The 12,445-nt window shown below is 45.6% G+C and overlaps 1 protein-coding gene across 6 annotated transcripts in view; it reads right to left on the bottom strand.

Moving 5' to 3' along the window:
• PTPN13 (protein tyrosine phosphatase non-receptor type 13) overlaps positions 1 to 12,445 on the bottom strand; it is a 1,388,150-nt gene that overhangs the window by 1,177,263 nt on the left and 198,442 nt on the right. For all 6 annotated transcript variants that reach the window (XM_069630435.1, XM_069630437.1, XM_069630436.1 and 3 more), the window contains exon 2: positions 2,928 to 3,047. In XM_069630435.1, the coding sequence (XP_069486536.1) occupies positions 2,928 to 3,042 (115 nt within the window). In that variant the 5' untranslated portion in view covers positions 3,043 to 3,047. The remainder of the gene's footprint in view (positions 1 to 2,927; positions 3,048 to 12,445) is intronic.

Below are 12,445 nucleotides of genomic sequence, written 5' to 3'. Positions count from 1 at the left end.
GACAGTTGCAAAAAATAAAAAACGGTAACCACACAAAAGAGGCATATGATGCAGAGGCCTAGCGGGAAATCTCTATGAATTCGCTGTATGCTGTAGGAGTTTACAGGAACCTGAAGTTCCTCAATTCATCCCAAACTGTTAGAGAGAATTCTTTTATAAGGCTAATTTCCAAAACCTAGTGAGTCCCCCAGCAGCTTTGCTGGATTTTTGGGGTTTGTTTTTTTCTCCTGCTAAGAGTGAGACTCTTTTCCTCCCACTCTTAGGCATGATTTGAGGTATGTCTTTGACTTATTGTGTGCTTATGGGGTCTTTTACTCCATAGGGTATCATCTGTTTTAGTGTATGTGTTACACAGCACCCTCAGTGCAGTAACACAGGGGTGTCATAGTGACCCCCAAACATAGACTCCATACCCTGGGACTGACTACTGTCTCCCAGGGCATGTAAAGTCACCATTGACTTTACTAGTCCAAAATTGTGAACAGAACCATTACAAACCATCGTATTGTGAAAGTACTGGAAGGGGTTAATTTGATTGCCCCTGGGTCTGTTTCCAAGGGGGCACTGTCTAGTCCCCCCTTGTCGAGTTTCTGGCTGGTGGCAGTGGTTACCACGTAAAATATTCCACCGGAATATTTCCTATGGGATTTTCCCATTGATTTTAAACGCACCACTTTTTGGTGCAATGTTAAAGATACCGCTGGTTTATTTATTTAATATTAAATCACCGGTTGGGTCTTTTTGCCAGAACTCTTTTCTAAAATGGCGTTAGTGTCCGTCTCTGTAACTCCAACCAAGGTCGGGCCCTTTGTTCCACTTTTTGGCGGGCTTCTCCACAGAAGCCCTCCAACTGGTGCCACTCTGTCTCGGTTCCACAGGATGTGTGGGTGGGGGAATTGGCACCCTGGACTGCGTTGCCTTAGCAACTCAAGTTGCACTCTGTTCTGATTGGCCCAGTGGTGAGCCACCCGTCTCATTAGCATGTATGAGTGACAGCTAGGCTGTTGAATGGGGGTTTTTCGCATAAAAGCAGGGATTTTGGGACTGGAACTTGAGAGGTCGCCACAGGACCTAAGAAATCCAAAGAGGGGAGAAGCTGAGCCATCTGCAACGACGACACCACCAGTGGAGCCCTGCTGCAACGACCTCACCACTTTCCCGACGACAAGAGAAGATCTTCTGCTGAAAGAGTCTTCTTCCTCTGAGCTGGTGGGATCAACCAGTTCGCCATTTCGTCTTCCAGAACGTCTCGTGGTCGAATCGCCCGTGCCAAGCACCCCGGCGGCCGGATAGCCAAGCTTCACCACTGTGGCCGCGAATAACAGGAACGCACCTTTTTCACCGAACGAACTCCGCGGCTGGTCTCTTCCCTGGGCAGTGCAACGACTCCAAGTTTCCTCCTCGACGAGATCTTCTCTTCCCCTGGTCAAAACCACGAACTGAACCCGCTGCCAGGAACAACTGCCACCGCTGGAGCTTCCTCAACTTTAAAGCTACTGTGTTCCACCTGGCCTCCCTTTCAACGGTTTGCTAAAGGTGACCCTTAAATCCTTGGCTTTCCAACTGGGTTGGCCCCCAGACCTTCTAACTTTACCTTCGGAATCAACCCAACCTCTTTTGAACATTTTAACAAAGACTTGAATGCATTTCTCAACTGTGTGATCTTGGGCACATTTCACCTTGCTCCATTTAAAGTGGGCCTGGCCTACGAACTTTGGCTCTACAGTAGACTCTGCCTTCTTTAACTTGTTTTGGTCTTTTAAAAGTGTTGGGAACTGTTTTATTTTCATGACTTGCCTTTTTCTCTCCCTTTTCCTTAATTATTGGAGTGCCATGTAAGTTACACGCTCACTTCTGTTTTGACAAAAAGTGGTGTTTTGACTTAGACTTGTCTAATAATTCTTAAGGGAGGTGTGTATACTTTTCTGATTGTGTTTTGAACTTTCTTTGATTAATAGTGCTAGTATATTTTCTAAAGTGTGTGTTAAATAAATAATTATATACTTTTGATAACAAGCTCTGGTCAGTGTTTGCTTGCTCTACTGTGTTTTTAGCCCTATTGTGCATCCTCTGTATACGGCCTACTCTTTTTGAGAGAAGTCTGACTGCTCAGCCACAGCTACCAGGTAAATCTGGGTGGTACAGATTGCTACCAATTGGGTTTACTGCTTACTCCTGTAGTCTTAATCTTTTTGCAGTGTTCCCCAAAGGAACTACACAGGATTCTGCCTACCAACTGTATATATCTTTTTGTAGGGATTATCATGTTCCCTCTGTGGTAATGGGCCCAACATGATCCCACATCAACAGCCCTCATGGAGGCACATCAGGAGGCATCCTGCCGATCGGCGTTCCCAGTGGCCTGCTACCCTTGCGATTCAATATGGGGAGTTTGATGAACTCCCCAGGCAGGAGTACCCATCGTTGAACATGTGGAACCCATTGCCTACAACTTGGATGATGGCCGGCTCAGTGCATCGCCTAGGTCCGACGCCTGATTGATCAGTCTGTAAGAGGCTGATGTCCATGTGTGCTTGATGGAGATGGCTATGAATCATTCAAGGATCTTGTGTGGAGGGCAGGGACCCAAAAGGAGAGCAGAATCCCAGAGAGAAAGATACCCCTGGTATGGAGTTGTACCAATTTGCAAAGAATATGCTGAAAATGCAATATTTTAATCGGTTATTTTAAAAATGATCTTGGAGGGCCTGTTGAGGGCAGGTTGAACCCCTCCTGGAGACCTCTAGTTTGGTTCATGCTTCCGCTACACTTGGTTGCATCAATTAGTTTGAAACACCCTTCCCCTCCACGGTTGCCATCTTAACTAATTAGATAGGGGTAGAGGAAGGCACGTTGGCTCAGAAACAAGTTTTTGCAAGACAGCGTTTCAGATTTCCTCCAATCAAGACGATGAAGGGAGTGATTACCTTTTCTGAGCAGCTCCTGCAGGCTCTCCACACTCTGATTCAACACTGCCCAGATTTCCTCTTCTTGCAGTGGCCCTCCGCGTACTTCAAGGGCCTCTGCCAGGGACACGTGCATGTTACCTGGAGACAAACAACGAAGCGGGTTAGATCTGTCAAAGCAAGCATCTCAATTTGCCATGCACGTGTCGCAGCACAAATAGTAAGTGAACTCCCAAAGAGGATTTTTTTTTCTTTATTCATGGCGCAGCGGCGGAACATCAGTAACAAAGCAAACATATCAGCCTGGAGAGAGCTGATAAGCACGCGCGCGTTAGAAAACAGCACCAGGTGTCATTTTTATCAAAGCGGTTCCAAATGCCCAACACCCAACACGATTTTAACTGCTCAAAAACATCCAACATTCTAAAACGCGGTGCGTGGTTAATCTGCCGGATCAGAAAATGCTGCAACCACAGGGGATTAGGCAAAATCGTGATGACGGCATGTTTTTATTAGACAGAGGTGGGCCTTACTCATAAAGGCCAGAAAAATAAGAGGATCGAAGATGCTCATATATTATCGCTGCCTGGTAAAGTATAATAGACGTACAACTCAAGAATCTGTATTGACACATTCCCTGCAGTATGAGACATGTCACGCGTCTGTTCATCACGCCTTCACGTCGGCCAGTGCGTACGTTTCTAGCGCAGGAGCTTGACGACCTACGCTTCATTCCTTCTGCACGAGGCTACGCACGCGCTAGGACATGAACGTTCAGCAGAATGTTTTAAAAATGCGACTTTCAAAAGACTTCCTGTAAAGATGCCTCAACAAAACGCCCCCAAACCCGCTCGCGAATACCTCGGGGCACATCCGATGGAACCACAGGTGACTCGCGAGAGGATTTGAATGAAAACGTGATGTTCACGTGAGATACGGACACGCGGGCGAGGATTTAGGTGGAAAGAAAGGTGTTTTAGGTGCAGGTTTTCGCCACCTGTCGTTTAGGCGCACCCCATTGACTGCAGCCAGCAGGGTGCAGACGTGAAGATCTGGTTAGTGCTGTTTTTTTTAATTTTATTTTTTAAATATTCTAAACCAAAGCACCAAAAATGCACTGTTTCGGGTGACATTTTAAGCAAACGCTAGCAGCTTAGTTCATGGAGCTGTACTTTACTACAAGCTCCATGCGCAAATAGGTTGGGTGACAATATATTCAAAGAGCATGCATGCTAACATTTTGCCATAGCTGGGAGGGAGATTTTGTAACAGAAATTGGGAGAAGTGAATTTTCCAATTGGATTGAATTGGGGTGAAAAATATTTAATGAGTGGAAAAGCAAAAATAAAATCGCACTTTTTTGGTAAAAAAAATATATAAAATAAAAATCAGTCGTCTCCAGCCCAAATCGGGAGGCTTCACATGTATGGAAAAGCACATTCCTGGCCCTACTGGCTGTGGCCAACAGCATGCATGCCAACATTCAGCGTTGGACCAGGAACCAAAAGAGGCCCTGGAAATAATGTTCAAAGTGGTCCGATAGTATACATTTTCATCAAGCCCAACCCTTTTCCTATAGGAACATTTGGAAAATAAAACACAAAAGGAGGCCCACGGTGTAGAGGCCTACTGGGAAACCTCCAGAGTTCCCTATAGCCCAGTCCACACCTGCCAACATTCTCGAGCACCTGGGAGGGAGATTTTGGGACAGAAAGCCAGAGACAGCAATTTTCCCATAGTATTGCATGGGGGATTTCATTATTTTTGGCGGCAGTAAGTAAATTAATTGCAATATTTTTAATCAAAACAATCAGGAGTCTCTCACCTTAATCTGGAGGGTTGGCATGTATGCAACAGGACGTGCCTAAAACAGATCTACAGCCAAGGTGCTGCGCCCAAACGGCCGACCCCAAAAAGCACAGCGCCAGAAACTCCAGCTCTGCAGGTGCCTGCGTAAGGAACCTGCAAATTCCGGTTTCCTTTGTGGTGGACGGTTACTGCAGGAAGGAGATGTAGAACTGATGCAGCCCTCAAAGTAGGAGACGCTAGAGTGATTTTGGATTGAGATTCGGCAGCAGTGAATGTGCCAAGGAGGAGGATTGCGTGTTGTGTAGTACCGTTGACATTTTTGCAAGGAAACCTTATTTCTTTCCCCCTTAGTTTGGGAAGCCATTTTGCTTTGCGACCGCAGTATGGTTTTGGAAAGGCAACTTTATTTTATTTCGTTAGGGAAACTTTTGCTGTGTTTATTAAAATACAAATTAAAGGGCAGGCTGGGAGACAATGTGCTGTGCTGCCCATCGGTTAGTAGAGCGACTGATGCAGGGGTGCAGGTAAATGAGGAAATGTCCTCCTACCTCACATCTGAAGAGAGAGAGCCACAGTTCGACTATTTTGTGAAATGAGGAACACAGAAAAACTGCCACATTCTCCCTGCAACATATGCTTCTGGGGTTTATGGGAGACTGGTGGTGGCCCGGATGGGGCTGGGAATGATGAGGAGGGGGGGGGGAGCATGCAGGTGAAGGTGGTGCCGGGGTAAAGGGACAAGAAGCATGCAGGAGTAGCGGAGGAGGAAATGCAGAGGCGCATGGAGTAGTGGAGGGGCAGCATGCAGATAAGAGGATGGTGGAGAAGATGGCGGTGGAGCCAGTCATACAGAAGAGGGAGGCACTGAACCAATGAGGGTGTAAGGCAGGGTATGAAGTGAAAAAGTATTTTATTTTTTGTGAAAATTAAAAAGACCGATTTAGAAAAACTGCCCTTAGAACAGTCACAGTGGTCTTTCTAAAACTGAACTGTCATGCCCCTGCTGCACAAGAGTGCATTCAGCGGCTGTCTGGCTGACCGAGATGGGCAGGGGAAGACGGGTTTCATGTAAGTGTTTGCGTGCGTGTGTGTATGGAAGGGGACAGTGTTTGTGGTGGGGATGGGTCTGGGGAGAAGGAGTGTGTCTGTGTGTGTGTGTATGCAAGTTTGTGTGTACCTGTATATGAGCCAGGGGTAAAGGTGTGCGAGGCGAGTTTGGGGTGGGGCAGATGTTGATGGAAGGTTTAGGGGTGAAATCCCTGATTTCGAAGGGCGGGGGAGGGGGACATTTTATTGTATTTCCAATATTCAAGGCCGCGCGAAAATCGGCAGAAAAAAAAGAAGAAATCTGTCTTTTTTGTGTGCAGCCTTTAATATTCGAGATAATCATATAGAACCGTAAGGCAGGCCCAGGAGTCCTTTCAAAGTAAATGGATGAGGACTGCACACCACCCTCATTTGCCATCATGCCCTAAACTCCGTGACTATTTGTTTGTTTGTTTATTTATAGTGCGCACCTAACCCAAAGGGTAACAAGGCGCAAAAAGTGACAAGAGGATTGTAAAAACTTAGTTACATAGCAACAGAGGTAGGTCAGCAGAGGTTACATTGCTGGAAGCACCTAGACATTAATGGACAATCAAGTAACACACAAACAAGGTATACAATATATAGAGGTAATCAAACAAGTAGCCTCTAATAGGCCAAGGTAAGCATTAGTGTACGAGATTTGTAGGATTTGTGGTAAGGCATGGCCTAGTAGTGTATTAAAAATCATGTTCCTTGAGCCAGTGGATAGTCATGGACCTAAATTGTAGGTACGGCAGGTCATCCCTGAGTGATGGAGGTAGTGAGTTCCAACATTGAGCTGCTTTGACGCGGAAACTATTCCCCCCAGACATCATCCGTTTGAATCTGGGCACAAGGAGGAGGTTGGAATTGGCCTTTCTGGATGGTCGGGAGGAGATAGGTCTGGTAAGTCTAGTTATTAGGTATTGAGGGGCTGCCTGGTGGAGGCAATTATGCGTCAAGGACACAGATTTGAGGAAGATTTTGTCTTTGGTAGATAGCCAGTTGACAGATCTTCTAGTATCCGAGATATGTGCTTTTTTCGGGATGCTCAAGGCGGGTCTTAGAGCATTATTTTGGAGGATTTGGATTTTATTGGCGATATATTTATTGCAACCTACATACAAGGCATTGCAATAATCCAATTTGGACAATATTAATGCTCTGGCTAGTGTAATGCAGTTGGACGATGAGAGGAAGGGTTTGGCTGCTCTAATAAGTTTGCATGTATATGCTGTGGCGGATGCCATAGCATTTACTTGTTTTGAGAAGGTGAGTGTCGAGTCTAGGTTGAAGCCAAGAGTTTTGACCTCTTTGGCTACTGTAATCTTGTTGTCGATTACAAGGGAGGAGTAGTTTGGGCCTAGTTTGGTAAGGTTAGAGGGGGTGCCGAGAATGAGGAGTTCTGTTTTGTCATCCTTCAGGCATAGACCGTGTGTGGCCATCCGAGTCTGAATGATGAGGTACACTCTATTTACAAAGGCCAAATCCTTGTCATAGTCCCCCGTCAGCGGGATGAGGATCTGGGTTTCATCCACATAATTAGTGTAGGTGATAGCCAGACCATCTAGATCGTCGAAAAGGGGCTTTGTAAAGATGTTGTACAAGGTGCGGGAGACGCAGGAGCCTTGGGGTACGCCACAGGTAATAGGTGTGGGGTCGGCAGCTACTAAAGGGGAGAATACTCTCATAGTGCGGTTTTTGAGAAAGGATTGGATCCAGTCGGTTGCCTCTCGAGAGAAGTGGGCTGCTGATTGTAGGTGATTGCAGAGAATCTCGTGGTCAACCAAGTCAAAGGCGGCTGAGAGATCAAGAAGTAGCAGTAATGCAGTCTTTCCCTTGTCTCTCAGCTCGTCTATCTGGGTCTTGAGATCCAGGAGAGCAGTTTCGGTGCCGTGCCGTGGCCTGAAGCAGGACTGTCTCGGACTCCTAGAAGGTGAAAGTGTTCGAGGTAATATTGAATTTGTTGATATGCTATTTTGTCAAGGATTTTAAGTAAGAATGGTACTGTAGTAATAGGGCGGTAGTTCGTAGGAGTCGCGGGATCTAGGCTAGGTTTTTTAAGGAGGGGGAGGACCCACGCTTGTTTCAGGTTATTGGGGATAGTATTGGTGGTGAAGGAGGCATTTATTAATTTGGTAATGAAAGGTGCAAGTTCACGCACCGCATCCTTTATCAATTGTGCAGGACACAGGTCTCCCTGGCAGTTTGAAGGTTTGAGTGTGAGGATAACCTTTTCAACCTCTTTGGTAGTGACTTTATGGAAGTTGAACTGGGGAATGGGAGTAGTGGAGGGTGGCTGGGTTGGAAGTTCTGTTGTTGAACTGGTGATATTCATTTTGATAGTTGGGAGAAGTGAGTCTTCTTCATTTTATATCTTAGTTTGCAAGGACGTGATTTTATCAGCTAAGGCATTTTGAATGCTTGCACACCAATTTTTATCTTTAAGGCAGGAGTCAGGCGTTTGTACAGGGGATTCTACCTCTTTCAAAATAGTAAAGAGCTCCTTGGTATTAGATTTGGCAAGTGAAATTCGGGAGTTATAGGACATTTGTTTGGCCTGAATTATTTATTTTTTGTACTGGGTGGCTAGTGTGTTCAAGTTATTCTTGTTACCTTCAGTGGGGTGTGATCTCCAAACTTTTTCACAGCGTCGTTTCTCCTGTCTGAGGAGTTTAAGATGGGGGGAGAACCAGGTGTTAACATGTTTGAGGGGTTTGCTCTTTCTCAACTTTAAAGGTGCAATGATGTCGAGGGAGGAGAGCATAACTTTATTATACAAATCTACCATGATGGAGGGGTCCTAGTGGTCAGGAATAGCATTCAAGGTCGGTAAGATCAAAGGAATGAGGTTTTCAGAGGTGATATTTCTTTTGTTTCTAGTCTGGGCAGCTGGGGCTATGCTGATCACTTGTGCTGGTCGTGCCTCTAGTGAGAACGTAATCAGGTGGTGGTCAGTCCAAGGCTGTGGTAATATATAGCAGAGACCAGGATAGGACAATTGTGCACAGCTAGCCAATCAAGAGTTCTACCTTTAATATGGGTAGACTCTGTGATCTTCTGGATAAAGCCTAATTCCTCTAATGTGTTGTTGATTAGTGTGGCATTGGCATCAGTAGGGTCATTAAGTCCAAGGTTAAAGTCACCTAGTAGGATGCTTTGGGATGGGTTCTTAAGATTGTTCGAGATGATGTTAGTGAGGTCTTCCTCAAAGGACCCTAAGGGGCCTGGAGGTCGGTATATAAGGTGGATGGATATAGATTGTGTCTTTGATAACGTTAATTTGGCGGTTAGGGATTCACAAGATCCTAAGATAATGGATGGAGAGCAATTCAGAGTGAGTTTAGATTTGGCTATTATAGCAAGACCTGCACCTCTGGTAGTAGTACGGTCGAGTCTTAGTAATGTGTAATCATCAGGTAAGGGTAGCATAATTGCAGGTCCAGCTGCTGGGTGAAGCCAAGATTCAGTAATGGCTAGGAAGTTTAAATCTTCGTTGTACAGTATGTCAGCTAGATCAGTTGCATGGGCTGCCATAGAGCGCGCGTTTATAAGTGCACCCTTAATTCCAGGTTGTGCTGGTTTCACCGGTGGTGACTGAATTTTGAGGGCATCTTTCTGGGTGGAGATAGGCTCTCGGAAGAGTCTGCTGTTAAGTTGAAGAGGGTGTTGAGAGGGGCTAGTACGGCTAGGGTTGGCCCTACAATTACTGGGCAGTGATTTGGGTAAGGGGTCATAGAGTCTTGGGAGTCTGGCACAGAGTTTGAGGTTCCTTTGTGTAACAGTGCAAGGAATGGTAATCATGTCAGTTGGTTGGTAGGGGTAGAACATTGGCATATGTAGGATCAAGTTAGGGAGCAAGGTAGATAGATCTGAATTTATGATGAGTAGTATGGATCTAAATAGAGCAGTATAGAGTAATGGGAAATGCATTATGGGAATATACAAAGTAAAAGTGCAGTACTTTAGCAAATGGCAGATAGCATGCAAATTGTAGCACATTTGCGTTAAACTAAGACAGTGGTGTCTAGGTATCAGCAAGTCAGGAATGCCGATAAGAACACACCTAAATTCAATTTTGGCAGTTTAACCAAGAAACAATAGTTCATAATACAGGATGTAGACACATCTAGATTCTACTGAGGCAGTTCACCTTAGAAAAAGTAGATCCTAATACAGGATGTAGGCACATCTGGATTCGACTGTGGCAGTTTAACTAAGAAACAGTAGTTCCTAATACAGGACAATAGTTCCTAATACAGGATGTAGACACAACTAGATTCTGTTGCGGCAGTTCACCTATGAGACAATAGGTCCTAATACAGGATGTAGATACATCTAGATACGACTATTGCGGTATAACAGTGGTCTCTAGGCAATCATAAGGCACAACACAATAACGCAGTGGTCTCTGGGCGACCATAAGGCACAACACAATAACACAGTGGTCTCTGGGCGACTATAAGGCACAACACAATAACCTAGTGGTCTCTGAGCGACCATAAGGCACAACACAGTTGCACTACACTAGGCGCAGGCTACCATGAGTGATTACAAATAGCATATGCACAGGCTCCAAGGACTAAGCTTCAAATGGTAAAGGCACAATGGGCACAGGCTACAATGATTAGGTTTGAAATGGGCACAGTGGTCAAGAATCAGCAAGATTACGGTGTGTGCAACACAGGCAACAACAAGGGCAGGCGAAGGCAGGGGTTAACGTTTAGTGACTTAGGGCAATAGTATTTCATGCACTTAGGGTATCTATTGCTATTGGTGCATTTAGCAATGCATACAAAGTGCCATAAAATGCACCAGGTAAACCTTACGAGTGATGCTTTGAGTGACACAAGTGTGACCAGAAGGTATAATATGGCATTACAGTGAGGCTAAAATACTCAGGGAAACACCTGGAGTTGGGGCATCACAATGAGGGAAGATACGCTGGTATCACCTCAGAAAATCGGAATACTACAGTTAGGCATAAAGTGCAAGTGTGAGCCGTCATAATATCCGTGCTCTGTAGGTATGTTTATAGAGGAGATTGTTTGGTTTTGGTTTCTGCCGTAAAATGAAGATAAGGGCGCGAAAAGTTACCTTAGTGGCCGTATGTTAGATGGCCAGGGGGTCTGGCAGATGGCAGAGTCGGCAGACAACAGGCATAGAACTCTTCGAAAGTGGGCCGGCTACGCGAGCCGGTCACCAATCGGTGTGATGAGGGGTATGACCGCCAATAGGAGCGCGGCAAGGAGTCTGAGGAGATTTATTTTATCGGCTGTCTCAGGAGGATAGCTCAGGGGCAACGTGCTTGCCTTGGAAGCAGGAGCACCACAGGTTCAATCCCTGGGTCCGCGCTTAGAAACCTGTGGGTATTAAGCACGTTATAAATAACCTATCATAGCATAGGATGGAGTGATTGATTGCAGCCTGTGCCATGCATCCATCAGGAGGGAGTAAGACCGTGACCAGCCATTTACTGGGTAGAACAGCCCTCCGCAACCGTGTGCAGTACTGGTAAAAGGAACCGTATGACACTGTCCACCCATCCAACCCAAACAAGTGAGGAAGAGAGAAGGCTGAACAGGGACAGGGCACTGGTAAAATATGTCACTGTTGTAGGCAAAACCGGTCCCTCCAGCGTGCGAATCCTTTTTCTGCAGCAACAACTTGGTATTTACACAGAAACGGCCCAGACCCATTGAGGCAGTATCCTAGAGCATGTGGGTCCTAGAGTCCGTGTACTAGAGACAGGACAACACTGCCCAGCACCTGGGAACATGCTGCCTAGTGTATGGGTACAATAATAGCCTGGGAAAATGGCTAGTGGAGGAGGGGAGTTGGCATAGCGGGCTTCCGCGATTTTTGAAACGCTGCCAAAATCGCATTCAACACCGCAGAGAAAGGAACTGCATCTTTATTTTTATTTTGTTTGTATGGGTGGGTTGATTATGTTTGCTCGTTCCCTCCCTTCTTAAAAAATATGTAACAAAATAAAATTCAAAAGTTTAAAATTCACACAATTAAAATGTATATCCAAGAAGAAACGAAAGAAGACATGGCGTTGTTCGGTGTAATATTTTGGGTGTTGAAGAATAAAGATTCAAGCGAGGGCAGGAATTGTAAGGGCATAAAGAAATTGCAGACTTTTTAAAGTCTATCCTCTGTGGAACATGCAGCGCACCGCATGCACGCCTTGAAAGAGACCCTATAAATAAACACAGTTAACTGTCTGAACAAAACCTAGACCAGTGACTTATACATCTGATCCCTGTTGTAGGAGTAGAATCCATACAATTGAAGTCTGAGAAGAGGTTACAACTCTCTGTAACTCACCAGCTGGGTATTATTATGAAGGACTCTCTAATGCACCTGCCTTGCTGGTGCACATGAGTACAACATTTCAGAGGTCCTCTCCAACTCAATTATCTCGAAGGGCCTGGAAACAGATGAAGGCACCCAAGGGCCCCCTGACAGAGGGTGCAAGAGTTGCCAGACAATGGAGGGGCAAGATCTCCGATACATTCACTGGGTGGAATGGCCCGGTCTATGACGATTTCATGCCCTCAGCCCTGGCCACAACACACACCAGTGACATGGCGGATGGTGAGGCTGTTGATGCAGGGACCTGTAAAGATAATAGTAAAACATCAGCATCATACGAT

This window comes from Ambystoma mexicanum, chromosome 6q (genome assembly GCF_040938575.1).
Source record: "Ambystoma mexicanum isolate Mex_15411 chromosome 6q, UKY_AmexF1_1, whole genome shotgun sequence".
In the NCBI taxonomy this organism is placed as follows: Eukaryota; Metazoa; Chordata; class Amphibia; order Caudata; family Ambystomatidae; genus Ambystoma; species Ambystoma mexicanum.
Note: the sequence above shows the minus strand (reverse complement) of the source record. Positions and strands in the feature narration are given on the sequence as shown.